The following is a 25,619-nucleotide window of genomic DNA, read 5'->3' as shown; positions in this document are numbered from 1 at the left end:
TGAACTCAGATCCTCCTGAATCCAGGGCCCATGCTTTATCCACTGTGCCACCTAGCTGCCCCCTATACAGTCACTTGTAATAAGGGGTTCATAATATTTATTTGGAATATTTACCAACCTTGGTTGTTCTAAGCCTTAAATCAAATGATGTGTGTAAAATGCTTTGCAAACTTTAAAGTATTATTCAGAAGAACCATTGGATAAATTTCATATTCCTTATCTTCCTTCAAGGATCAGCTCACTGCTGACTCCCTCTTCTCTGATCTTTTGTTTTTACAGCTTTCTTCTGGCTCAGTTTTTACTAGACTGCTTAGTCAAATCTCTTCCAAGTCCCCTTGACATCCTGCCTTGTATTACAAGCTTTATCCTTCCCAGAGAAGGTAAGTTTCCTGAGGGCAGGTACTGTTGTGTTTTTGTCCTTGTCTCCTTGCCTCGGGGACAGTAAGTCCTTAATAAATGTTTGTTCAACTGAATTGATTTTTCTCCTAGTCAGTGGCTTCATTTAGAAAAAGAAAATAGAGTGGATTCATATGATTCTAGAATTCTTGTTAAAATAAGTAAAGTTAGTTACTAACAAAGGCAATTTTTTAGAATTTAAATAAGAAAACATCATTCCTGACAGTCAGGAAAATCACAGATTTTCTTCTCACATAATCAATATTCTTCTCATGTGACTCCTTCCTAGAATTATGTTTGTCATTTCTCAGATCATCATTTTTGATGGTTTGTCTTTTCCCATCTGTTTGCAACCTGACTTTTGGTCTTTTCACAGACACTTATAGAGAAACCCAAAAGTCTGTTCAAGTTTGAAGTGAGGAGCAAGATAACAGTAACTTTTTAACCTTGAACTTGAACAGACTTTTGGGTTCCTCAAGGCTTTCTTGTCATTGTCTCTATAGGGGGCAGACCAAATAACAGGTTATTCATCAGAGCTAAAATAAATTTCCAACTGATAATTCAAAACAACCCTCTTTTAGCCACAGTCCTCAGTGGAAGATGAAACCTATACTAATTTTGGAAATGATTTTTTTAAAAAGACCACACGGGGCAGCTAGGTGGTGCAGTGGATAAAGCACAGGCCCTGGATTCAGGAGGACCTGAGTTCAAATCCGGCTTCAGACACTTGACAAGTACTATTTGTGTGACTTTGGGCAAGTCACTTAACCCTCATTGTGCTGCCCCCCCCTCAAAAGACCACATACATTCCATTTCTAAAACTATTCGGGGGGCCAAATCTCTGATAATTGAGAAGGAAAGGAAAATATTTTTCTCAAATTAAATTCTACTTCACTCCTCCTACTTTCTCCCAACTACAACCTCACATTTCCTGCCCTTGACATGCATCCCTGTAGAACAGGGCACATAAGGCACAAGCTCCTATGAGTTTCTGCTCCAAAAGTATGTTTAACCCAACATAGGTCACTGGATGGGTGCTACTTTTTATCAGTTTCTAAAGAGGCTCCCTCCCCATGTGATCCCTCAGAGAGAGTTTATGTCAGGTTAACTTTTGCTCTCCCTGCTACATAGAGAAATTGAAGGCAAAGAGATAACTTGTGCCAGGTTTCTTAATGAATCAGGCAATGAACTTGGGAGGGGTTCAGGCTAGTTCTCTGACACACAGGTTTTTAAGGTGAGGACCTATGATTTCATTGGTGAAAGGAACTTCTGGCAAGGACACTCTCCTGTCAATAAAAACTCCCAATTTTCTACAACTAAATAGTTGTAGTAGTAGTCTTAGAGGAGGGAATATGAATCTAGGGGCCATGACCTTATTTTAAAAATTTTTTAATAACTGTCAATATAATAGGTTTTCTTTGCCGTCTTAAGTATTTTATTTTATACATTTAAAAACATTATTCAGAGGCATCTAGGTAGCACAGTGGATAGAGCACCAGCCCTGGAGTCAGGAGGACTTGAATTCAAAACCAACCTCAGACAGTTACTAGCTGTGTGACCCTGGGCAAATCACTTAACCCCAATTGCCTCCAGAAAGAAAGAAAGAAAGAAAGAAAGAAAGAAAGAAAGAAAGAAAGAAAGAAAGAAAGAAAGAAAGAAAGAAAGAAAGAAAGAAAGAAAGAAAGAAAGAAAGAAAGAAAGAAAGAAAGAAAGAAAGAAAGAAAGAAAGAAAGAAAGAAAGAAAGAGAGAGAAAGAAAGGAGGGAGGGAGGAAAGGAAGGAAGGAAGGAAGGAAGGAAGGAAGGAAGGAAGGAAGGAAGGAAGGGAGAGAGAAAAAAACCCATTATTCTCAGAATGAATCTATAGGCTTCAACAGACTGTTAATGGGGTCTGTAATATGAAAAGGCTAAGCAATCCTATCTTAGGAAGGTACTTCATACATTGAGAGGTTGAGTGACTTGTACAACTAACACATATTAGAGGCAGAACTTGAACTCATCTATTCTTGATTCTAAGGCTGGCTCTCTACTGAATCATGCTGCCCCACTCCCTCATAGATTGGTACTAAAAAAGACTCTTTTGTATATATACATATATGCATACATGTGTGTATATGTGTGAATATATGCATCATATGTATATTTGTATGTTCAAATCCAACCTCAGACACTAGCTGTGTGACCCTGGGCAAGTCACTTCACCTTGTTTTCTTCAGTTTCCTCGTCTAGAAAATGAACTGGAGAAGGAAATAGCAGATCACTCCAGTATCTTTGACAAGAAAAACTCCAAGCGGGGCCATGGAGAGTCAGACATGACTGAACAACAACAAAAATCATGTCTCTCCAAATCTTCTATTTTCTGGGCTCAATGCCCACAGTTCTTTCAATGAATCCTCCTATGGCGTGACCTCAAGGCCTCTGGTCCCTTTCCTCTGGACACTATCCTCTCGTCAATGGCTTTCCCCAAATATTCTCCCTCGAACTGCACACAGCTGAGTTCTCTTAGCTCAGAGGACTTGAGTTAGAGGCACTGAGGCTTTGGTCCACTGCTGCTGATCTAGGGAGCCTCAGTATTCCGGCTTCCCTTCAACATCCCATCCATGCACCTGCTGCTATATTTACTGCTCTAGCTATGACAACAGAGGAAGGGCGATCACTTAATTAATTTTTTAAGACATCATAAATTCTCCTGTAAGCACAGGGAAGTAAATGAAGGCATTTTCAGGTTTCCTCAAATTACCATTAACAAGTACTCTATGCTCACAAAATAGTGTATAACAAGCAGCTCAATTGGAAAACCAATGTACAGATGTCACATTTCTCTCAAATATGGCCCATCAAGTGTATGGATTCATATATACACATAGAATTGTATAAGTAGAACATCCAATATATGTATCATTGGAACTCATAGATCATTTACCTTTAAGAGGCGACTCATTCTTTCTTCCTTGTTTTCCAAGTGCCGCAAACTTGGGGGGATATACCAGAAGCAGACATTTGTGTGCTGAGGCTAAATGGAAAAACAAACAAACAAGACTTTGCCTCATAATGAATATTTAAAGTAGGTTAGTACCAATGACTGCTAGATCAGCATTCTTTGATTCATGCTCTGTGAGACATCTACTGATCACTGGTATGTGAACCGTGCATTTATTTAATGAATGAATGAATGACAGGATATGCTGATATATGTATGATGTTTGTAATAAGAGATTCAGGTGTGGTGGCACATACCTATAATCCCATTTACTAGGAAGGCTAAGGCTGGTGGATCTCAAGCTCAGGAATTCTGAGCGGCAGTGGGTTACGCTTATCAAATGTCTGCAGTAAATTTGACATCAATATATATGCCCATCGGAGCTGGGGGGGGGGGGACTAGGTTCTCTAAGGAAGGGACAAACTGACCCAGGTCTGAAATGGAGTAGATGAGAGTTTCTGACAATCAGTAGTGGAAATGGGCCCACGAGTATCCCCTATACTTCCAGCCTGGATAAGATAGAGAGATAGAGTCTTTTTAAAAATCCAAAGACAATGTGGTAAAAATTATTGGAGTCTTTAGCTGACTCATTTGGGAGGGGCAACACCTGAAGTTACGTATGCTACTGAGGTCAGAAGGAGAACTCTCCATAGGCAGTTTTTGAAGGACCTCTCCTTTTGGGGGAGGGAGATGGAACGCTCTTTGAAGGGAGGTGAAGAATCGCTTCGAGAACTCTCATTTCTGGGACCCCAATATTTCGGCGAGTCACCCAATTAACGCTCCATATATTAAAATTTGGCCCTCGCAACATCAACCCTGTATAGCCTCAATCTAATTTGCCTGTAAATATAGCATGAGGGGGTTGAGTGAATGGACTTGCAGATCTATATGGAAGACTTATCTAGGGAAAAAATATTCTAGAATTAATAGGTGGGGAAGGGGTAGAAATTGGGAAAACCACACTGGAAAACGGGATTAGGAGATATACTTTCCCCTACATCACCTCCTAGTTTCTAAGCCCTATCAATTCATTTCCACATCTCTCTCCATGTGTGTCCCTTTCTCTATATTTTTACTGCCACCATTTTAGACCCTCATCATATGTATTATTGTAATCATTTTCTAACTGGCCTCCTTGCCTCCAGTCTATCCCCTATTCAATCCATCCTCCACCCAGCTAACAAAATTATATTCCAAAGGTACAGGTATGGCCACGTCACTGCCCTGATCAAAAACCGTTTGTGACCCCCTGTTGGCCTCAGGATAAAACACAAACACACGTCCCTCCATTTCACATTCTTTACAGTCTGACTCCAACTTACTTTTTCAGGATCCATTTTCATTCACTATATATATTCCATCCAAAATGGACTTTTGGGGTGGCTGGGTGGCGCAGTGGATAGAGCACCAGCCCTGGAATCAGGAGTACCTGAGTTCAAATCCGGCCTCAGACACTTAACACTTACTAGCTGTGTGACCTTGGGCAAGTCACTTAACCCCAATAGCCTCACACACAAAAAAATGGACTTTTGATTGCTCCTTAACTCAATATGCCATCTCTTGCTTCTATGCAGAGTAAGAGGAGAGTAAGATATAAGGAGACTGGAAAAGTGGGAAGGGGCTAGTTTGTGAAAGGCTTTAAAAGCCGAATGGGGGATGCTATATTTGATCCTGGAGGCAATGGAGGCCGCTGGAGAACTTATATAATAGGGCATGTATGTGACATGATCAGGCCTGTGCTTTAGAAAGAGCAATTTGGTCACTGAGTGAGGATGGTCTAGAGACTTGTGGTAAGGAGACCAGCCAGGAGGCTATTGGACTAGTCCAGGCGTGAGGTGTTGAAGGCTTGCACCAGGCTGTTGGCAGTGTCAGAGGAAGGAAGGGCATGCAGAAAAAATCTCAACTTAGCAGCTGATTGTATGTGGGGAATCAGAGAGGGAGGAGTCCAAGAGGACCCCCAGAGAACAGCTTTTGTAGCCCCTGCGCCTCATGAAGTTACCATTAAAGGGACCATTCTGTATCATGGAAACTACTATCCCGTGCACTGCTCCCTGGACGAGATTTACCCAAGACACCTGAAAGGTGGACCGCAGGCACCAACAATGTCATTTGGAACAAATTTAGGAATGAATCAAAACATTTAGGATTATGTAAATCAGAATGCAGCCATACCTTTCCATCAAATACCATTTCATAGCCTTCTCTGTTTTTTATAAGATTGTATAAATACTCTGCCAGCTCCAAACACTTGTCAATCTGTGCTTCAAATCCGGCGGTCCCCTGAGAAAAGGAACATAAAGTTTAGTGAGTGTCTGATGGGGGAGAAGGGAGCTCTCAGTCAGAGCTGGAAAAAGTCCATGCAGATTCCAGAAGCCAAACACCCTCCTATTTTCCTTTACAGCCTCTGTAGCACTTTCCTCTCAAGTTATGATGCTTCTGGAGCCTCTGGAAATAGCCCTGCAAGTGTATAAAATAGGCAGTTTGGTACAGTGAAGAGGGCTCTGGATTTGGTGTCAAAGGACCTGGGTTCAAATCCTAGCTTTGTGACCCACTAGCTGTGTAACCTTGGGCATGTACATTAGCCTTGTGGGATCTCAGTTTAGTCCTATGGAAAACAGAGGGACTAGACTGGATGCTTTGAAGGTCCCTGTCACATCTGCATCTATGATCCTTGTTCCAAGTATCATTAGTCCCCTACTGGCATTAACTCTAAGGCAGCACACTCTAGAGAACTGCTTTTAAAATGATTTCTCGCCTTCATCCTTTAACATTTATTGAGTGCCAATGGAGTGACTTAGAAAATAGCTACTACCCATAACTGGAGCGCTTAATGTTTTTCTAACAATAATTAAACCGAGATGGATAACTCAAAGCGATAACTTTCCTGTTTATTGCCTAACTTTATGTGGTCTGGCTGGGAGAAGATACAGATATATGTCATCGTCTCTTAACAACAGAAACACAGTCTAAGCCAAGGGGATGTGACATCTTCTTTTCTGGGGAATGTTTTCTTTGATAAGCTGTGAGAGATGTTCTATGACACCGATATATGTAGCTTGTGTATTTTCAAAAGTTCTAGAATTAGGATAAATTTTGAGCTAGGAGAGACTTCAGAGGTCATCTAATTGAACCTCCTTACTTTATAGATGATAATGGTAAAGCCCCCAAACTAAAGTGATTCTAGGGGTAGTAAGTCAGAATTCGAACTAAGGTCCTTTGACTCCAAAGTCAGCATATTCACTATGGCAACAGTTCAAATACAAAGCAGAAGACTATTAGGTCTTTACAAGGATCCCAAAGGCACAATAGGGAATGTCTAGCTTCCTACTGGTTACAAAAAACAGTGGCAGAGAGGGGCACTTCATTGTACAAAAATTTTAGATATAACTCATGAAGGTCAGCTAAAGGCCAGTTCTTCTCAGTTCCTTTCTTTTCCTTTTCTTTTTTTTTTGGTGGGGCAATGAGGGTTAAGTGACTTGCCCACGGTCACACAGCTAGTAAGTGTTAAGTGTCTAAGGTCAGATTTGAACTCAGGTCCTCCTGAATCCAGGGCCAGTGCTTTATCCACTGCACCACCTAGCTGCCCCCTTCTCAGTTCCTTTTCATGGAATAAACAGGTTTTTAGTCTTGGAGGGTCCAATTGAAAGATCCCCATGTACTTAGTCTGTCTTAGTAAGAAGAATTTGGGGGGGGCAGCTAGGTGGTACAGTGGATAGATCTCAGAGCCTGGAGTCAGGAGGATCTGAATTCAAATCTGGCCTCACACACTTACTAGCTGTGTGACTCCAGGCAAGTTATTTAACCCCAATTGCCTCCGAAGAAGAAGAAGAAGAAGAAGAAGAAGAAGAAGAAGAAGAAGAAGAAGAAGAAGAAGAAGAAGAAGAAGAAGAAGAAGAAGAAGAAGAAGAAGAAGGAGAAGAAGAAGAAGAAGAAGAAGAAGAAGAAGAAGAAGAAGAAGAAGAAGAATTATTCTCACATAGATGTACCAAGAAGAACTGCAGATGTTAGGTTACTCTGCTAAGGGTCTTAGCCATTCCTGTTTCCTTACAGCAGTTCTCTCCTTTTCTTTCTCTCCTTTGTCTTTCTTGCTTCAGCATCTTATTTGGAGAGAAATATCTCCAGAAATTAGTTTCCTTGTCTATAGAAAGTACTATCCAGTATTCATTCACTAGCCCCTAATACTTGGTTCAATGGAATTCTTAGCTATGCCACTTATGATTCACGTTTCTTTGTAAGAGGGAAGTGAAGACTTCTTGAACAGAACGTATCTAATTATACAAGTGAACCTACTAATTTGTGCTCAACAGCAAACACTGGTCTCTGAAACTTACTGCAAGAAATCTGGTAGTTATCTACAAAGCTTTGGGTCAGTAAGGAGACAAGAAATGCTATGACTACTGTGGTATCATGGCATCATGCATAGCCACACAGCTGGTTTGCAAAACACCTGCTGAGTCCTCAAATTCTCTCACATCTGCAGATAAGACTGTTGGATCCCTGAAGCTAAGATGTCTGCAGCAGGATTTCTGCTAATGAGGTATTAAATTGATTTCGGGCCACCTGTGATGAGGTTTCTTGAAGGCAGAGACTCTCTCTTTTTCATATTTGAATGTCCAGCACCTAGCACAGTGTCTGGTATGTAGTAGGGATGGGGAAAGAAAAAGACCTGTGATTTCATTCACATAAGGAACTTCTACTTCTACCTTCACACCTCCTTTGAAATTTATAGTCTTAAGAAGATTGCCTATGAGTGTCAAACAGGCTAGCATTCTCTATTATGGCTGAACCAGATTAAAATGTAATTGGCAAATATTTTGTAAATAAAAAATACAATATAACATAGATAATATTAATCTGTGGTTTTCTGTATCAATATGCAGCCTGCAGGGATCCTTATGTACAGTTTAGTGTCCTTTTGAGGCCACTGGCCTAAAGCACTAAGACTTAAGTGACCTATTTTAAATTTAAATTTTATTTTTAAGTCATGGAATAAAACAAGCATTACTTGTCCAGGGTCATGTAGTCAGTATGATGTGGGACTTGAATCCAGGTCTTCCTGACTTTGAGACCAGTTTTTTATTTCCTATTCCCTGCTGCCTCCCCACTATGTAGGTCTTTAATAAATGCTTGATGATTAATTGATTTGCTTATCACACACTTATAGTATTTGTAAACCATAAAGTGCTCTATAAATGTTAGCTAATATTTTTACTACTACTACTACTACTACTACTACTACTACTACTACTACTACTACTACTACTACTACTACTACAAATAAAAGATAGGGGTTGGCCTGTGATTTTATTGGTTACAAACTCCTAGGGGGAGAATATTCTCTCTTGTACCAATGTAGATCAGTACCTTTTCTGCAACTTAGACCACTGGGAGGTTAAGTGATTTCCCCAGAGTCACACAGACAGTATGTATCATCAGAAGTAACGCTTGAGGGGCAGCTAGGTGGTGCAGTGGATAGAGCGCCGGCCCTGGATTCAGGAGTACCTGAGTTCAAATCCAGCCTCAGACACTTGACACTTACTAGCTGTGTGACCCTGGGCAAGTCACTTAACCCCCATTGCCCCAACAACAACAAAAAAAGAAGTAACGCTTGAACTCAGGTCTTCGTGGACAGCTTTTTATCTACTATGCCCCCTTCCCTGTCCATTATTTTTATGCCCCTCCAAAAATACCTGTTCATTTAAGAGATCCATGTGCAAATAGTTGCAATTTAGATGCCAGGATACATCCTTTAATACATGTCAACCTATCTCCTGGAAACCTCTAAAAAACATTTGGCTGGAAGCAAATCTGCAGCTGGCCTATATCTACTCCCTCACTTTTCTTCATGGTTTCTTGCTGTTTTTCAGCTGCCTAAATACAGGGTCTTTTGTTTTTATTTCAGGTTTCATCTGGTCAGGCTTTAGACGCCCACCAATGTCCTCAGTGACACCTGAACTCGTTCCGCCAGGCCTTGCTGTAAAGCTCCGTGCTGAAGGGCACTCACATGGAATATTACCAGCAGGGGTGGGTGAACCAGTAGGGAACAGAGACTCCATTTTCCTGTAAATGCCTTTAGTGATCACCACAATCATAAAAACAACGAGGAAAAGAGGCAAAAACCACAGGACACTAAGTAAACCTTGGACAATATTTAGAGATCAACTTTCTGCCGAAAGCTTCGGGACTGACATTCTCCTTGTAATTTACATCAATCAATTAAAGGAAGAGTCTCTTTATTTAAAAAAAAATAGCCCAAGAAAATAATTTGAATTCTTGGTCTATATGTATTTGTTTGCCTATGCATACAATTTGGCTGTTGCTGTGATGTGCTGGAGAGAAGGTGGGACTTGGAACTGGGAAGACCTGTATTCGAATCCGGATTCTGACACATACATTCTATATAATGACCATCTCTGGCGAGTCCCTTAGTGTCTCAGTACCTCAGGTAACTCTAATAATTTGCATCTAAAGTGGGAGTTTCCATGCAGGAAGTACTGCACATAGATGAAATGACAAGTCCAAACCACCTACCTCTGCCCCCCTAGAAAAGAACCCCTATTATGTATGCAGTTACTAATAGAATGAACTTTAATTGCATGGAGCAGAGTAGTAGGTGGCTGAATGTTCTCACAGCAGTACTATGATTTGTTCACGGATCTAGGCACGCCGTGAGAGAATATAATACGCTATTCTATAGCTATAAGAATAATTATACACCTCAAAAAATACTGCTTTGTTTAAGATAATTGCAATCACTGCTCACAGAATGCAAAATGGGACCAGGTGGGCTGGTCACTGATTTGTCATGTTTAAGTCAGGAATCTGGCTAAAATAAAAACCATCTTTGGGCTTTTCTGGCCTGATTACATTTAAACATAATATTTATGCTGTTAGACAGCTACAATTAGGCCCAGTAAGTGCTGCACATTTTCAGCTCTAGAGTCAAACTTTCAGAGAGACAAGTGATTCTCTTACAGTTAAAGTCCCATAAGGTAAACAGAAAAATAGTACAGAAGACGGACGATTAAGTACTTAGGGTTGTTTTTCTTTAAAAGCTCAGTTGCCCTTTCAATGCCACAAATGAGCTTTTGTAGCATTTCCCCCTTGTTCTCCAAAGGTATAATTTATGGCCTTACATTAATCTATCCCAGTGTTCAGTCACTAGGTAAAAACAACAGGTCAGAAAAAAGGGGCTCCTAAGGAACAGGGAGTTCTGTGTTACATATCAGAATGGACTCATTTTCTAAAGAGTCAGCAATAGATGCAATTTGTTATTTATTTTTAAACACACACACACACACACACACACACACACAAAGGGGATTATATTCCACCCCATGGAGGGCATAGAAAAAAATGCACATATACAACTGTACATAAGGAATTTGATCTTGGGGGAGGTATTTTCAATCTAGAAACTAATTTATCACATGGCATAATGGAGCTGATCAGATCTGGTTTCTGTCTGTAAGGAACAACTCCAACTCTGACATTTGCTTACCTTTGCCCTCCACATTAGCCATAATTTGAAAACATCAACATGGCGCCCACACTGTAAAGCCTTGTCTCCAGTATCGTAAGACAAGTCATAGTGTTTATCTTGTTGAAAGAGGTACGAAGCATGCATCTGGTTGCAGCTCTGCATCAACCCCTTAAAGAGACAGGGAGAAAGTAAAAGAAATCCTATCAAATTTGTTAATACTCAGGGTTGAAAACCATCATCTTGCTGTAGTGACAAGGGAGATAGCTTGTGACCTGGAAAATAAAGGCAGGAGGATTCATGGTATGGGAACAAAAATAGGAATAATTTTTCTCAGTGGGAAGGACAGGTCAATACATGGATACAATCAGTTGTTAAATTAGTTTTATATGTGGTAAGTGGCCTAGAGTCAAATGTTATTGGGGTCTAGCCTTAGATATGTGTTTATGCTTTCATTCTCTCATTAAACATTAGGCTTTTATAACAAGAAATCATAATCAAGAACTCAAACCATGTGAAATCAGATTTTTGTGAAATATTAGTTTGAAGCTAGGTAGTACAGTGGATAGAACACTGGAGTTGGAGCCTGGAAGAGCTGAGTTCAAGAAATCTGATTTCAGACACTTACTAGCTGTGTGACCTTGGGTAAGTCACTTAACTTCTCTCATCTGTAAAATAGGGAAAGCAATAGCACCTATTTCACAGCATCATTGTCAAGTCCAAATGAGCTACATGTAAAGCACTTGATAAACTTTAAAGCTTTACATAAATGCTGCTGCTTCTTCTCTTTTTCCTTCTTTTCCTCCCCTCCTCCTCCTCCTCTTTCTTCTTCTTCTTCTTCTTCTTCTTCTTCTTCTTCTTCTTCTTCTTCTTCTTCTTCTCTTCCTCCTCATCCTCCTCCTTTTCCTCCCCCTTCCTATAATCATCTTGAAGGCATCTATCAGAAGTCCTGATTTTATTGTAGTTCAAATGTTTCCAATCATATGTAGGTTTATTTCCTAGTTAAATTGATTCACCAGTCATATTTAAAATTCTTGATTTGGTAACAAATTAATATTTATAGATGATCTAAAAACTGTGATTCTTCACATCCTCTTCCCCCTTTTCTACCACTACAGATGTGGATGGGAGCCACACAGTACTTAACAGAAAGCATGACTCACACTGTTCTTTGGAACAATAAATGCTTATCATCGCTATCCCTTTTGCATGATAAGGTTAGGGTACTAAGGAAAGGTTGTACTTTTGTCTTGTGGGTCACCAATTCATCACCTAGTGGACACCTTAGCTAAGCCTTTTCTGGGACTGGATTTGAAGTATCTATTGCTTGGTTGAACTTGCCTGGGCTCATATGAGATATTCAGAGATTTAGAGAACCCTGGGTAATTTCCATGCCATGGTAAACCAGCACAGTAGGAGCTGAGTTAAAAATTAATATAAGGGATGTACTTTTCTTGGGTCAAGTAAAAGATGTCATCAAAGAAGTGTATGAACTGGCCTGTGGTGAGTGTGAGGGATTACTGATGGATAGTCTGTGTGTTCTATTGGTGTCTCCATGATGTCAAGAGAATGAAGAAGGGCCCTTAGCACGTTAGGTGAACCCTGTGTCTCAAACCTATGGGAATAGGGTCACACAGGATGGATGGGCATGATTGGGCTGTGATCTGAGTGTTTCTACTGAATACTTCAATTGGTGAGAGATAGGCCCTTTGAAATATGGGAGAATATTGGAATATTTTGACTTTTGTTTGGAGCAGGCTTCAGCAAATGATTATGGCTAATTCTACTGGGTTTTCCCCCCTCCCTTTTGCTTCTAGTGTTTTCTCTTAGAATGGTGGCTTCAAAGACTAGTTGATGGCCATTATTCCAATATCTTAAAAGTTGACAAAAGTGAAAATATTACTTTTCTAAGATAATCTTGACAACCTTTAAGTAGAAGGAAAACGCATCCTTATCAAATTGAATGACTCATTATAGTTTTAATGGGATTTTGCCAGAAACAAAGATCACACTTTTCCTTAGTACCCTAACCTCATCATGCAAAAGGGATAGTGATGATAAGCATTTATTGTTACAAAGAACAGTGTGAGTCATGCTTTCTGTTTAAAAAAAAGGTGGGGGGAGTTGTTTTAATCATTGCCAATCTCTTCACTAGAAACTCTACCCAATACTTTATAACTTATCATGAATCCCAAGAGGCCTTTGTCCAGTCTTTTGATACAGAGTATGTTTTCTTCCTGAATCATGAGTAGATAAGAATAGCCTTAAAAAGTGGAACTATTTATTCAAAATTAGTAATGAAACTAGACCCTGGATCATTTTGTAAAAATTAAACTAAAACACCATGGAATAAAAACTTTGAATCTAGGACTTGTAGGTCTGAAGAAGCAGGCTAAGAACGAACAAAGCCTATACCTAACTTATAAGCTCAAATCTATTTTGTTCTTTGGGCTCCATTTTGACTTGAAAATGATTGGATTATTTTTCAGAATGGAAAATAAAAATCCCATGCAATATTATAGAACATATGGATGAAAATTGACTAACCAGGGCAGAAAAGACACCATGTTTGAGGAACAAAGATAATAATAGCTAGCTCTGATACAGCACTTTAAATTTTACAAAGGGCTTTATAAATATTATCATTTTATCCTCATAACAAACCTGGGGGGTAGGAAACTGAGGCAGAGGTTAAGCGACTTCCCCATGGTCACATACTTAGGAAATATCTAAGGTTGGATTTGACCTCAAGACTAACTAACTCCGGGTCCATTGCTCTCTTTGTCACGCTATCCGGCTGCCAGTTTAGAGCCAGTTTAGACCATACGGAGATGGAAAAACACCAATAACTAACACCTATAAAGTGTTTTAAGTTTTCCATTGATTCAGCAAGCACTAATTACTCATCTTCCATGTCTAGCATGTGTCAGACACCATTCTAGGTGTTAAGTATGGAAAGACAAAAGTGAAATCGTATCTGCTCTTCATGGAGCTTACGGTCTATTGAAGGAAATCAACATCTACATAGTTAAGTAAATATGAAATACATACAAAATAAATACCAAATAGTCTCTGGAGGCAGAATCACTAGTAAATGGGGGAGAGTAGATTTCATGTAGGAAGGGGCACATAAATTGAGCCTGGAAGGAACCTAGGATTCTGGGAGGTGTAGGTGAGGAGAGAGGACATTTCAGGCATGGAGGACAGCCTGCCCAGAGACATAGATGGGAGACGCCTTGTTGAATACAGGCAGTGGGCTGCTTTGCCTATGACATAGAGAGTGTGTGAAGGAGAGCAATGTCCAAGAAGCCTAGAAAGGTAGAGTGGAGCCTCGCTGAAAATGGCTTTTCAATGTCAAACAGAGAAGCTAGGGTCCCACAGCTAGTGTCTGAGGCTAGATTTGAATTCAAGAAGATGTCTTTCTGACTCCAGGCTTGGTACAGATGTACCACCAAACTCTCCCAGTTTTCTCTATAACCGTCACCTAATTTCCATACATATCATTGGTGTCACATATAGGGAGAGAATGTACTGAAGGAATAAAAATGAAAGCATCCAAAACCTACCTCTTCTCTAACCAGCAGAGCTGAGCACTGCAAAGGAACGCCCATCATCTTGTGAGGGTTCCATGTCACGGAGTTGGCCCTGAAATAAAATCAAGCCACATAGAAAAAAGCTTTACTGAGGGAATCTCAGGAGACTAAAACTCTGTGGGCAGGGCCCAGGCTTCTAGGCTTCCCCTTCCCATGCCTGATATGTCATGGTTACTATTACAACAACAACAACAATAAGCATCTATACAGATCTTTAAGGTTTGCAGAGGGTTTTGTGGGGATTCCAAAATTGTCCAATCTGCAAGAAAAACCACTGAGGCAGAGCTTTGAGCCAATGGAACTTTATCTATCTATCTATCTATCTATCTATCTATCTATCTATCTATCTATCTATCTATCTATCTATCCATTCATTCATTCATTCTTTCATCTATCTATCTATCTATCTATCTGTCTGTCTGTCTGTCTGTCTGTCTATCTATCTATCTACTTACTTATTGTGGGGCAGTGAGGGTTAAGTGACTTGCCTAGGGTCACACAGCTAATAAGTGTCAAGTTTCTGATGCCGTATTTCAACTCAGGTCCTCCTGAATCCAGGGCTGGCATTTTGTCCACTGCACAACCTAGCTGCCCCCCCCCCCCATGGAAGTTTATTAAAGGGTATGTGGCCTCCTCTAATGAAGTGGACCTCAAATCTTCCTCATGATCTGAGATGCTCCCTTCCTCTAAGGCCTTAGTTTTATTGTGTTTGATACCTGGACAATATAGATGAATCAAACTAAAAATACAGAATCTCATTGGTTGGTATACCTTGCCCTTGCCCTTGCCCTTCCAGGAGAGTCTACACAAAATACAGAATCCCAATGGTTGACAAACAGGCTAACAAGCAGATCTTGACAGACCTATCTTGACCTTTCAGGATGCTCTGTTGAACACACACTTGGGCTGGTAGAAAGTCAGGCTGTAGGCCGGCAACCAGGGCCACTTGTTGGTCAAGTGCTCATGGACATCTCCCCATGTTGAGCAATTCAGAGATGACAAGGGACAGAGGGGCAACAAAAATAGCTGGGAAACTTTTTATGTTATTGAGTCACCTCTGCCATGTTTGGCTTGGTCACCATAACAAGGAAAAACAAAGGTGGAGGTTCTGTAGTTCATTTCCCCTGATTAAGCAAGTGAATTTACAATCTGCAGTTCACAGCTCTGAGGTCTACTCTCAGAACTTATAATCACCACCCCTATGGAATAATATCAGACTGATTAATACTGATTGGAACAAAATAAGGGTCCAATAAAATAAGTTTCCAATTAATCATCTATCATAGTTTTATATGCATTCTTTCTTTCTTTCTTTTTTTTTTTTTTGTGTTGGGCAATGAGAATTAAGTGACTTGCCCGAGGTCACACAGCTAGTGAGTGTCAAGTGTCTGAGGCTAGATTTGAACTCAGGTCCTCCTGAATCCAGGGCCAGTGCTTTATCCACTGCGCCACCTAGCTGCCCCCTTATATACATTATTTCATTTGATTCTCACAACAACCCAATGAGATAGGTGCCATCATTATCTCTGTTTTACACTGAAGGAAACTAAGTCTGAGAAAGGTTAAATAACTTGCCTGGGGTCATGCAACCAGTAAGTTAGGAGGCAGAACTTGAACTGATGATATCCAAAGTATATGACTTGAGTTTGAATCCTTATCTTGCTAAATAAAGAATAGAAAGACCATAGAGAGAGGCAAGGAAAATGCTTTCATGCTCCTCTGAGCACTCACATTGGTAGACTTATTCAGTATTTCCTGGGGCATCCAAAGGACCAATGAACAGAAGGAGAGTACTATGACCATTTCTGGGTTGGGGTCCTTAACAAGATTTGGAGCTCAGGGAAGCCCCACATTTCCTGGTAGCAGTCTATTCATGATTATCCTTTGGGAGAAAAACCCAAAGCAAAGTGGGAAGTCTAATGTAAGATATACCTCCCTCTGGCCCAAGATGGAAGTAAAAGCCAAGGGTTGAAAGATGAGTGGACTTGGGCAGACAGACAGGAGGCTCAAAGCCAGAGAGCTCTCCCCCGCCTTCTTTCACAATAATGGATTTGCTTCCCACCTCTTAGTGGCTCTGCCTCAGGAAGAAGTTGGGAAGTGAAAGTGGAGAAGAACTAATCCATCTGTTTGATAAATAGGTGTCAGTCAACCAGACAACAAATATTGGCTGAGCATCCCCTGCGCTTGTGACCCCAAATGATGTGGTTAATAAGACGGCACCTCATCCATCTTTACCTTGGCTATGACTGATGGCACCAGTAGAAGACCTTCAGAATTGCAGTTGGGAAAAGAAAGCCATAGCAGAAATATAACCAGCAGGGCTGACACTCTTGAGGAGAGGACTGAGTGAGTCTCCATAAGCTGAGAGAGAGCCCAACTAGCTGCATTCCTTCAGACCATTTTCCATCATCCTCTCTTATTGGAGGGCTGAGTGAAGAACTCTTCTCAAAGACTCTATTTAAGGAAGGCATCTAGGTGAGCCATCATGGCAACCATCATGGGAAATGGCTAGCCATTTCCAACCTTGCTGGACTCCTCGATCATATTCTTCCCTCCATCCTCCCCATTCTTCCCTACCCCCTCCCTGATTGTCATCTTCCCTTTGGGTATTGCCTTCTCCCATTATATTGTAAACTCCTTGAGGACAGGGACTGTCTGTTTTTATAGGTGTATCTTCAGCACGAATTGCGTGACACAAAGTAGACACTTAATAAAGTTTACTGACTGACTGAAAGTGAGTGATTTTGTACTTTCCCCTCATCTTAGTACTTAGCCTAGTTTCTGCACACAGTAGCTACTAAAAAATTGTTGACTGCGAGAACAGAAGAAAGAAGGTTTCTGTGATGAGATTTGTCAACTCTGTTTCAAAGAGACTGTAATATTGGTTGTAAGTCTCTGCATTACTTTATTTTCTAAGCTTTCCTTCTTTTCTTGGTTACCTAGGTGACACAGCTCTGAGCGCATACCAAATGCTTCTCTAAGATAGATAGACAGTACATGTTGAATTCTCCATGCTCCTATACTGATTCTGCTAGAAGCTAAGATGAGAAAATAAAATCTCGGCACTCTTGAGATGCAATATTCTGCTAATGGTGTCTGTGCTCCAACAGGAGTTTTTGGAGTCACTGTTGCCATTCCCCACAAATGGGAAGAGAAGATAGGGACTTGAAGAGTTCGTTAAACATTTCAAAAGTGGCCTATAACAATAACTACTGACATTTATATTAGCTCTTTAATATTATCTCATTTCAGCTTCACAGTGACTTTGTGGGGTGGGCAACTTAATTATTATCCCCATTTTGCTGATGAGGAAACCGAGAAAGAGAGCTTAAACGACTGGCATGTAGTCATGCAGGTAGTAAGTGTTTCTGGTCCTTTAAGACTCCAAATTCAATATGTCTTATGGATATCCACGCTTCCTTTCCCTCTACTGTACTATTTTTGCAGAGTCTCAGAGTAAAATGGTAGCTGGAAGATGACCTAGTCTTACCAGTATCTGTATAGAGATTCCCTCTGCCTTACTGCTGATTCTACAGCTCTACTAGAAGACCCCGCCCCAGTGCTGGGGAACTCACTGCTTCCTGAAGCAACCCATTCCATGTGGGAACTAAGTACTGGGAATATCTTCCCCATTTTGAGCCCAAATCTCCATCCTATCAAACCTATCATTCCTAAACAATAACAATAATAATGAGTATTTATAGTGTATGCAAATATTATCTCATTTTATCCTCATAACGATCCTGGGAGGTAGCTATCACCACCATCACCACCATCCATTTTTTACAGATGAGGAAATTGAGGTTAAGCGACATGCCCAGGGTCACATAGCTATGAGGGTACTGAATTGAGAGTCCAGACCTAGCTTTCTATCCCCTGCCTTGCACACAGTTGGTGCTTAATGAATGCTTGTAGAATTGAGTTATATAATTGGACTGTGATTCTTCCTGGGATCTCTTGATCTGCCTGGAACTCCAGGCTGGGGTCCTAGAATGATGTCTTGCATGTGTCAGATGCTTAAGAGATATTTGTTGAATTGAATCAAATCTGGCACAGACCCATGATGTCCCCTCACTCTATCCTTCTGTTTGGGTCTCGTTGCTTGGCAAGGATCAGTCTGCCTCTGTACCTGATTTATTTTCTCCAATTTGACCTGAAACCCCAGGATTTGACCTTGGCTTTAGTTGGCTTCTGCCTTCAATTAACCCAGCTTCCCTCTCTGCCTAGACTTACTGATTCTCCGGTTATAGCCATTTGCCTGTGATGCGGTATTGTCTGCCATGCCAGGCCAGATTGGCCCAGCTTCTGGTCCTGTCCTCTCCAGGGCTGCCATGTCCTGCTGTTGTCTGCGACCTGGGGCCGACAGATGCTCCCACATGTCACTAGGCTCCTCCTTCTGTTTCTCGGATGGATATCTTCAGGAGAAACTTTGGTGCTGAGCCTGTGGGAAGCCTATTTTCGTAGGGAACATCTGGCTATTTGGCAGGATATGGTGGGCATTTGGCTGCCTCTAATGAACTCTGTTTCCCATCTGAATCAATGAGGGGAGAGGACAAAGTGAATGACTGTAGATCTCTTTGTTGGGAGAACTGGGTGTCAGGCAACAACTTCTGAAGCTGCTACTGCAGCCAATATGCTTCGATTTGCCTTTTTACATTTTGTTTTTGGATTGGAAATGTGTGCCTCGTCCTAATCATTTTCACGTCTGCTATGTGAAACTGGTTCTTCCTAAGGGCTTAGCTTCCAAGCAAAATGAACCCCACAACAAGGTTCAATGTTATAGCAGAAAACAGTTAACAAAGGAACAAAACCATGAGACATTACTACAGGTGTGTCCTACTTCAAGAAAATGGCTGTACAAGAATGTCAATGTACAATTAAATAAACTAGGAAATGATTGTTTGAGTTACAAAAGAATTCGCATGAGTCTTATCTTCAAACAGCCAGCACCTTGGCTGTGTTTAAGAGGATTTGATTTTGAAGAATTTAATTTACACATAATCTATGGGAACTTCAGAAAGCCAGGCACACCTGCATTCCAGGATTCTCTATAGTCTTATTGGACTAGTCGCCTTTGATACCTACCATTAAATTGCTGGCTAAATGTGCTTACCTTTCCACACCATTAAGCTTCCATTTATGTTTCTGGGACATCAGTAGTCCGCCACCCCAAGCTGCCTAAAAAAAAAGATCATAGGAAAACAAGTTTTGAAATTGAAAGGGAACATTAGAGATTATCTATTCCAGAGATCCTTAACCTGGGATCCTTTGGATGGATTTTGGGGGGCCCTGAAAATTGGATGGAAAAAAATGACATCTTCATTTTTGCCAGTGCCTAACCGAAACGTACCACTTCCTTCAACTATGAGTTTAAGCAACAAATAGTAGTATTCATGATACAGTTGTGGTAGATATTTTGAAATATCACTTACAGTCATTGCTTACTTCAAAACTGCTGCAGCTTTTAAATCTGCTCTAAGACATTAGTATGCCACACATTTATTTTTTACGTTTTGATAACTTATTCATTTTTGCTTTTTGCTAGTTATTTTGATATTTGTATTTCAATATATTTAGTTTTCTTTGGAATTCTATTTTATTTTATGTATTTAAAGACATTCTGAGGGTTCATGGACTTCAACAGATTGCCAAAGGTTCCCAAGGCATAACAATATTAATAACCTATGATTTAGTCCAGTGCTTTCGTGGCAATATAAGAAAAACAAGAACCAGTTCTTCCTTTTCTAGATTTCTATTATTAGGTGACACAAATAGCCTTTGGTGCCTTCTACCGGAGAGATGGTCTTGCCCACTGAAGATTGACTCTCTGATTCTAGGCATGCTCTGAGTTGGTTATATTCTGTACTGGCCTTCTGAGGAGTAGACTTGGGTGGATCTTCCTAGAATCGCTGATTCCATTTAACTTTTAGCTTAGTAAAGAAAGAAATACTTAGGTAATATCATCTCTGCTTGAGTATAATGCAGAAGGGTTCTCACTGTTTCCTCATCTCCTTTCATTAAGGTTCTGGGGTAGAGTATGTGGAAATAAAACCTAGGAATCTGAAATACAAAGAAGGCTGTTCTTTGAGGTAGGGGGTTATATGGCTGGATAGAACAGAGGCCTACTTTCTCCCTTAAAAAGGATGTAGCCCTTGGCAGGAGGATATAAAAGGTTACCTTGCCAGGAAGAGCATATTAAAAGAGAGGAAATTTCTTCATCTAAGGATGCAGATGATAAAGTATTACTTATAGCAGTGAGATAATTGGGTAACTTTAGAATGGGTCCCCTAAAAAGTTATTTATCTTTCTGGAAGGGTCTTCCATTTACCAAGATTTGTACCAATGGGGAATCACCTTTAGAAAATTATATTTCTAAACAGAATAGAGATTCATTTAAAATGCAATTTTTAAAAAATTTGCAATGTTGAACAAAATCCTCCAATATTTATGTGCTTCACTGGTATCCTTGTAATGTCAAGAGACAAGAAAGCTGCCAGCTCATTGTTTAGATCCCCTGTGGTGAGCTGATGAGAAGACAGGAACAAGAGTGGCCTCAGACCCCAGGCATGGATGGATTGTCATCTGCTTTGCCGGAGGGAATTCCCAGATGGATAAGGTCACAGATTTTTTTTTTTCCCCACACAGTACCAAAATAATCCAGAATTTAAAATGTAAAATAGATACACAGTGTTACGTTATATTTTGTGTATTATTCATTGCAATTTTTTCAGGGATGAACTATTTCTTTTTTAAAAGTAAATATTTTTATTTAAAGTTTTGAGTTCCAAATTCTATCCCTCTTTCCCTACCTGCCCACCCCACTCTCTGAGGCAGTTAGCAATCAGATATAGGTTATACATGTGCAATTATGTAAAACATTACCATATTAGCCATTTTATGTAAGAAAACTCAAAAAAGAGGAAAAAATGGAAGAAAGTGAAAAATAGCATGCCTCAGTTTGTCTTCAATCAATATCAGTTCTTTCTTTGGAGGTGGTTGGTGTGCTTCATCATTAGTCCTTTGGGATTGTCTTAGTTCATTAGTCATTGTAATTTAAGGGTTTTTCCCCTGCTTTTAAAAGCTCCACACTAACCTTAGAGTTATATATTCAACTTATAAATGCCCATTTTATAAGTGAGGATTTGCGTTGCTTTTCTTCTCTGTTTTAATTATAGAAATCATATACAAGTCAAAGAGCATAACAGAAGTTGGAAAAGTTAATGCAGTATTTTGAAATTACTCCTATTTCTGTTTTCGATAGGAAGTGTGGGTCAGAGATCACGAAGCTAAACTCAGAACAGAGAGAACGCCTTATTTTTAAAGTCATTAAGGTGATTCCCTTTAGTGGATTGGTTAGCAAGGTTAAACAGGCTGGTCAATAGTTGTGTAACTGGGTAGCTTGTCACAATGGAAAGAAAGTGGTTCAAGCTCTAATTTTGGTTCTTCCACTAACAAGCTCCATGACCATAAGCAAGGCATTTAAGGTTTTTTGGGGCCTCAGTGGCATCATCTGTAAATGAGGGTATGGTTGTGCTGCATTGCATTCTAAAGTTCATACTGTAATTTCCTGCTTGGGGTCAGGCCATCCCGGAAGGTAAGCAAGAATTGTCCTAGTTTGGGTTGGGGGATGGTAAAGCAAAACAAAACCAACAAATTCCTGATACAAAGAGGCAGCTTTGCTTCTTGGTCCAAGATGGTGAGAATTTGTTGGGCTTGTCTGACCTTCCCTAAGCAAAAGGAAGCTCAGTTTTCCCAGGTCCTAGACTCGAACCCAACAACAAAAACAGCTAACATTTTTTTTTTTTTTTTTTTTTTTGGCGTGGGGCAATGAGAGTTTAAGTGACTTGCCCAGGGTCACACAGCTAGTAGGTGTCAAGTGTCTTTGGTCGGATTTGAAATCAGGTCCCCCTGAATCCAGGGCCAGTGCTTTATCCACTGCGCCACCTAGCTTCCCCCAAATAGCTAACATTTTTATAACATTTAAAGATTACCTCATTGGATTCTCATGATCTTCCTGTGAGGTAAGTGCTATTATTAAACCTGTTTTATAGATAAGGAAACCGAGATTGATGTAGGTTAAGTAACTTGCGCACGATTGCAAACAACTTAAACTTAAATCCATTTCAAAATTGCTTTTTCATTTGGAAACATTGTGGATGGGTCTACCTTCGTGATTCTTTGGAATGCATGTAATTAGTCATGAAGCCAAAATACTTGAAACATAAACTATGTTTTCTAAGCTGATTAAAATGAGAAACTGCATGAAATTGGGTATAGCTGTCCTAGCGAATACTCAACCCTGTTTTTTTTTTTTTTTCACCAAGTCCACACGTCTGATATGGAATTCTTTTTGAAAAAGTTTCTCAACTTTGGGCTGCTGATCTAAATCCAACAACTTGTCTCCTTTAAAGGCATTATATAGAAGTGTCACACAAACAAAAAGGGAAAAAAAGCATTCTGGGAAAAAAAAAAGAATCTTACTGTAAAGCAGTTAATTTTTTTTTGCATTTTTTTTTTTTACTCTAGAGGTTTTGTTTAGTTCAAGTAATTTGGGAATTAGATCTTTGGTTGCATTTGCTAGCTTTAGGAGTCAGAAGACTTCTAGGGCCAGGAGTTTTCATCATGATGGAAATGAATTTATCAAATAATTGTGGGATTTGGAACTCAAAAGAGTCCAACCCATTCCTGTAGAGACAGTATGGTACAGTGGAATTAGTGGTGGACTTAGGGTCACATGAGCTTGGTTTGAATCCTTACCCTACCTCTTGTTATCTCTGTGACCTTGGGCCTCATTGTTTTAGAGCTCCATTTGTTCATCTGTAAGATTAAGGACCTGAGGTTCCTTCCAGGTCTAAAGCTATGATCCTGTGCTTTTATGCAAGGAATTTGAGGTTTAAGAAGATAATAGGTCACAGGGATACAACTTAAAGGGACATTAGAGGCGGTATAGTACAACTCTCTCATTTTTTCAATGAGAAAATGAGGACCCAGACAAGTAAGTGACTTACTCAATGTCACAAAGTAATTAGCAGCAGAGTTTGGATTCAAAACAATTCCTATTCTTTCTTTTTTTTTTTTTTCAGGGCAATGAGGGTTAAGTGACTTGCTAAGGGTCACATAGTAATCCTATTCTTTCAAATTCAGATTTTCTGTCACATCACCTTGCCTATCGTTGACTTCAAATTAGTTCTTTTAAATACTAAAATTAGGCTAACTATAGTCTCTCATAATCCCTCCCTCTATGATGGAAAACCTAAGAAGACCATCCTGAATTTTTTTTTACAAAGTAAAAGAACTAAATTCCATTTTTCATTCCAAGAATCACAGGCAAAACCCCAAAACAACAGTGCAGCAAAAAGAAGTCCCTAGAAGAAAAAACCCCACCATTTCCTAGTTCCAGAATTTCTGGCAGAAAATCCTTCATAAGACAATCCATGGGGTACTTACGTCCACATGCATCCAGATCTTATATTTCTTGCAGATTTCAGCAACAGCTATAAGGGGATCAAATGCGCCATATACTGTGGTTCCTGCAGTGGCACTCACAAGGAAAGGAACAAATCCCTAGATAAAAGAGGAGAGACAAAAGACTATAAAGGAATAGCTTTAGTGATGGTCATTTCTTAGATACAGTCCAAATAGTCAGGCAATGCACTTTGGAAACAGGCCTTTTCCTTCTCTGCAATAGCCATTATGGAGAAATAATAGATGAATCTGCTGTATCATAGTTGCAATACATTTTTATCTTTCTGTCTATCTACCCATCTATCTATCCATTATCTACCTATCTATCCATCTCTATCTCTGTATGTATATCTACATACCTCTCTCTCTCTCTCTATATATATATCCATCTGTGTGTATATATCAATATATTTATATACTTCCTTATATACTTATATACATATCTACTCAGAGCTATATGATAGATAGATAGATTTAGGGTTGAAGGCCTGGAAACTTTATATATATATATAAACTATCATCTATCTATCTATCATTTATCTATCTCCATATATATACTTCATCTGTCTGTCTGTCCATCTGTCTGTCTCTATCTAGTGATTTTTCCAGGCCCTAAACTTTGCCCCCCTCTTTCTGGACAGATGTGATACTTTTTCCTCCTCCTCCTCTTTCTTTTCATCATCAATCCATTATGTTCTTAGTTTCCATGCAGCTAGGTGGTGAAGTGGATAAAATTCCAGACTTGGAGTCAGGAAGACCAGAGTTCATATCTGACCTCTGGCTATGAGATCCTGGGCCAGTCACTTAATGCTATCTGTCTGTTTCCTCAATTGTAAAACAGAGATAATAATAGCACTTACCTCACAGGGTTGTTGTGAAGATCAAATGGAATAATATTTATAAAGTGTCTGGCACATAGTAGGTGCTTACTTAATAAATGCTTATTCCTCCTTTTTCCATTGATAATCGAGAACTGACTGAAATAACATCTTCCATGAAGCAAGATGCTTTTATTAAAGATGCAAGTACTTTACAGAAAGACTGGAGGTGATTTTTCCATGGATACACAGGGGGAAACTTTCAAGGGGGAAGTCATGGGTTCCCCAGCTTTAACACGTTTCCCCCTCCCCGTCTTTTCTCTTCCTCTCTCCTTGGGCGGTTAGACCTGTGTTCTACCTCTAGGTGGCACAAAAGGCCAAGGCTGTGTGCGCGGGTGCTATGTGCCCTTTCACTAGGAGACAAAGGATGGGTCCCATTCCAGCTTTCTCCTCCTGCCTCCTCCTCTCACTTTGTCTAGCCCTGAAAAACGTGTGTGGTCTTCTGCCGTGCTGAGAGCTGCAGGCTGCATTTGCTGAAAACCTCTACTAGCAGAGCAGAGCCCTGGGAACAAAACTGCCCTTGTTGGTCTACAAAACAAGGTGCAAGTGAATGACTTCACAGTGACAGCTAAAAGAAGACCCTATTTGTTGCTTGCAAAAGATGATATTTAGAGAGAAGAAAAACCATGTCCGGGTGTGTTTGAAGAAAAATGGAGCTGAAAATCAGAGCTACCTGGGGGCAGCTAGGTGGCACAGTGGATAAAGCACCGGCCCTGGATTCAGGAGGACCTGAGTTCAAATCCGGCCTCAGACACTTGACACTTACTATCTGTGTGACCCTGGGCAAGTCACTTAACCCTCATTGCCCAGCCAAAAACCACCAAAAACA

The 25,619-nt window shown here is 40.1% G+C and overlaps 1 protein-coding gene across 1 annotated transcript in view; it reads right to left on the bottom strand.

The window, feature by feature from the left end:
- Positions 1–25,619, bottom strand: part of GAD2 (glutamate decarboxylase 2) — an 86,449-nt gene that overhangs the window by 14,386 nt on the left and 46,444 nt on the right. Inside the window, 6 exon segments of the mRNA XM_043967151.1 lie at positions 3,318–3,407; positions 5,547–5,654; positions 10,876–11,025; positions 14,421–14,499; positions 19,561–19,625; positions 23,895–24,011. Of these exon segments, the coding sequence (XP_043823086.1) occupies positions 3,318–3,407; positions 5,547–5,654; positions 10,876–11,025; positions 14,421–14,499; positions 19,561–19,625; positions 23,895–24,011 (609 nt within the window).

The sequence above is a fragment of the Dromiciops gliroides genome, chromosome 5 (genome assembly GCF_019393635.1).
Source record: "Dromiciops gliroides isolate mDroGli1 chromosome 5, mDroGli1.pri, whole genome shotgun sequence".
Lineage (NCBI taxonomy): Eukaryota > Metazoa > Chordata > Mammalia > Microbiotheria > Microbiotheriidae > Dromiciops > Dromiciops gliroides.
This window is presented reverse-complemented; position numbering and strand designations above follow the sequence as displayed.